Source organism: Benincasa hispida, unplaced genomic scaffold, assembly GCF_009727055.1.
Source record: "Benincasa hispida cultivar B227 unplaced genomic scaffold, ASM972705v1 Contig50_2, whole genome shotgun sequence".
Lineage (NCBI taxonomy): Eukaryota > Viridiplantae > Streptophyta > Magnoliopsida > Cucurbitales > Cucurbitaceae > Benincasa > Benincasa hispida.
The window spans coordinates 176,757-180,313 of NW_024064891.1; the positions used below are offsets into that span (position 1 = coordinate 176,757).

The 3,557-nt window shown below is 34.4% G+C and overlaps 1 protein-coding gene across 1 annotated transcript; it reads right to left on the reverse strand.

Annotated features, from left to right (window-relative positions):
- Positions 1-784: 784 nt before the first annotated feature.
- On the reverse strand, positions 785-1,282 carry LOC120069587. Its single transcript, XM_039021377.1, has one exon. It carries the CDS (start codon positions 1,280-1,282, stop codon positions 785-787), a length of 498 nt encoding a protein of 165 aa, XP_038877305.1.
- Positions 1,283-3,557: the final 2,275 nt, after the last annotated feature.

Genomic DNA, 3,557 nt, shown 5'->3' on the forward strand with positions numbered 1-3,557 from the left:
TCTTGTTTTAGTTAGTTTTAATATGTACAAGTTATTTTCAAGTTTTGCATAACAAATATGAACACCTCTTGAATAACAAAAACTTCATTACATTCAAAAGATATATTATACATATTTTCTAGCAGACAGGAAATAGAGATCAGATTTATTTTCATCTTAGGTACATAAAATACATTCCTAAGTAAGATAAAAGAGTCTCCAAAAAACAACTTGACATCTCCCACTGCTTTAGCTGAAATGACTTCACCCGTTCCCACCTTGAAAGTCATCTCAATTTCAGAAAGTCTTCTCCAAGAACTAGTTTCCTATAGAAAAGTGCAAACATGATTAGCGACGCCTGAATCCAATATCCAGGTAAGGTGAAAATTCTCCACTAGACATGTTTCAACAACTAGTAAATCAGATTTAACTTGTTTTGCCTTTTCTATTTTCTTCTCGGCCAAATACTTTGGCCAGTTACGTTTCCAGTGCCCAACTTCTCCACAATGCAAACATTTTCCTTTGGGAGTTTTGTTTTCATTTTTCTTTGCAGTGGCTTCCTTTTTCCCTTTTCCTTTCTTCTTCATTTGTACGGTTTTGTCCTTTGAAGAAGAAGGACCAGACTTCTTATCATCAGTGGGTTTCATTCCAGACGTAGACCCCTTATAAAACTTCTTAGGTTTCAAAATAATATTTATTTCTTTTTCTTCAGTTTCATCATTGATTGATAAGTCTGTAACTCATTCAATAGTGTCGTCATATTATAAGTGATTTTGTTCATAACAGCGTTTGTTCTAAATGGCAGCTAACTCTCCAGGACAGATTCCAGTATCATGCTCACTTGACTTGTCTCATCTATCATCACCCTGTGAGCCTTCGCAACATTAAAATGAACCATCATATCGAGAACATGTTCTCTTACGTTGGTTCTATATTTCATGCGCGTAACATAGACATACTTAATGGCTTCGTGTCTAACAGAGGGTGACGGTTGCTCAAACATCTCCTGTAATGACGCCATTATTTTACGGGCGGTAGGCATGATCACATGCTTCTTATTGAGTACATCAGATATACTCGCTAAGATATAGGCCCGAGCTTTCTCATTCGCCCCCACCCACTTATCATAGATGTCCTGAATATTTCGATTGGCTGTTGAACTGGGAACCGGAGGAAATTCCTCCGTCAACACAAACCTCGGATCATCTACAACTAATATCGTATTAATGTTTGACTTCCATTTCGAATATCCCTCCCCATTAAATTTATCAGAAGCAAGCAATTGTATGATTGAGTTCGACATTGCTGAAGCATTTTTAAACAAACTCTATTAAATATGCATTTAAATCCTTTTTTAGCAAAAATAATAAAGTACCCAATAAATCTTTATTTATTTGCAACGATACTTTAGTGCTTTAGAACAATTTCTACCGAGGAGCAGTCAAGAATTCCTTCACAGAAGCAAGATAATTCTTGACCAAATACTGTCTCTAGAATAACTCATATTCCAATAGTTCTTTTGGTTATTGTTTTTGGTCAAGATTTTTACTAACAATTAATAATTCTTGTAAGTGTGACCCGCCATTTTCAGATCTTATAGAACGATATGAATATGCCCCCGAAATAGAAGACAATACCCAAGACGGTACTATAAGACCCTATTTACTGAAGTTGTTCTGAATCCTATGTTATAACCCTCTGATGGGATCGTCACGGTTAACGACTAGCTAGTGCTGCCTAAAAACGACAGCAGTCACAACATAGGAATTTTACGGTTCAAACTAATGGAGGAGACCATAGGACAATGTTGAAACATTTTCTTCACCCACTTACTATGAACTACCTCCCTCATTCACCTTGTTATTGACCCATGCAAACACTTTCCAAATGGAGCAGTCACGGTAAAAGCGACACGAAGCCGAGCATGGATCTCACGGTGTGAACTCTTGAGGATGTTAGAGCTAATAACTATATATCAAATATATTGTTAATCTTCCAATGAAGTGTTCTATATATTTGGTTATTTACTTAGGTATAACGGCCAAATTTAAATAACCTAAGTCTAGGAGGTTTATCCAAGTATAACGCTTATAATTAGATTTAACCTACAATGTCTAGGTGATAAACCATTTCATTACCTCACATCACTCATGCAAGCTCATAAAATCAGTTAACAATGCTCAATCTTTCGGTCATAATCCCCAGGTAGAAGGTGCTTTGTAAACCGTCCACTTAAGTACCCCCAACCTTAGACATGTTTATGAACCGACATGAGTTTGTAACCGAATTTTATAAGTAACAATCTATTTTAACGATTAAAACTAGTTGTTAACCTAAGTGAGCATGCAACTGTTCTTTGTTATAGATTTTAAACGTCTAACCGAATTTTATAACAACTTACAAAATTTTAGATATGCTAAACATCCACAACATTTAACAAAGGCATTTAATATCTAATATAACCCTAACATGCATACTATATATTATAACATTTATAACATACTTTCAATGCATGTAACATGCTTCTTACGGTGGGGGTTTTAAATTTACATGGCATACTATATGCATATACATGAATTATTTAGTTATTAAATACATCACATACATAAACAATTAAATACTAACTGATATGATTTTAGTTTTGGCATAAACAAGGAAACAGATGCCTAATTAATACAAACATTTTCAAAACCTCTTTAAACCACTCGAACCGCTCCAAACCGAACCCTAGCATCTTGAATCGGACTGGATAAGTCTGAACCGAACCAGCCAAAACCCTTTGAGGCTGAACCAGACTGAACCTCAAGAAAACCGGTCAGACCGGCTACTCTTGGTTCAAACTCAAAATTAAAACGAATTGAATGCTTATATGATACTCTGATACCAATTGTAAGAGTGTATCAACATGCAGCAGAAGCAACAAGGATCAATAAACATTCAAATTCACTAATTTTGGCAGAAACTAAAGCATGTTCATCAAATATAAGAGAGTTTGTAGTCATACCTTTATAGAACTCTTCAAGATCATGATCAACAACAATTGTCTTCTTCAAAGAACACTGTGAACCACCTCAAAATCTTTCCTACTATCCTCTTGAAGCTTTAGAACGAGTTGTGGGACTCAAGAACAACTTGAAGCAATGGAAAACCAGAGAAAAGCTCACTGCACCACTTGTTTGAAGAACCCTTTCTTCAACACGAAATTTTCTCTAAATTTATATTGAATACATGCCTCAAAATCACTCCAATCTTCTTTATTTATTGCTGGTGAACATGCAAAGAAGAACACTGCATGAGTTGCAGCTCATGCTTGGAGTAAATGAAGAGGAGGAAATGGTGTTTGTGTGAGCAAGTAGAAGATGGGTAATGGAAAAACTTGTTTTTCCATTTGTGCATGTTTCCAACTTTTCAATTTCCATCAAAACCGATTCAATTTTGATTTTAAAATTTAAAATTTTATTAATTTTATCAAATTAATTTCATAAATTAATTTTTAAATAATACTAATTAATTTAGTATCAAATATTAAATTAATTTTTGTACAAATCCATCTTCATATATTTAAATATAAATTCTTC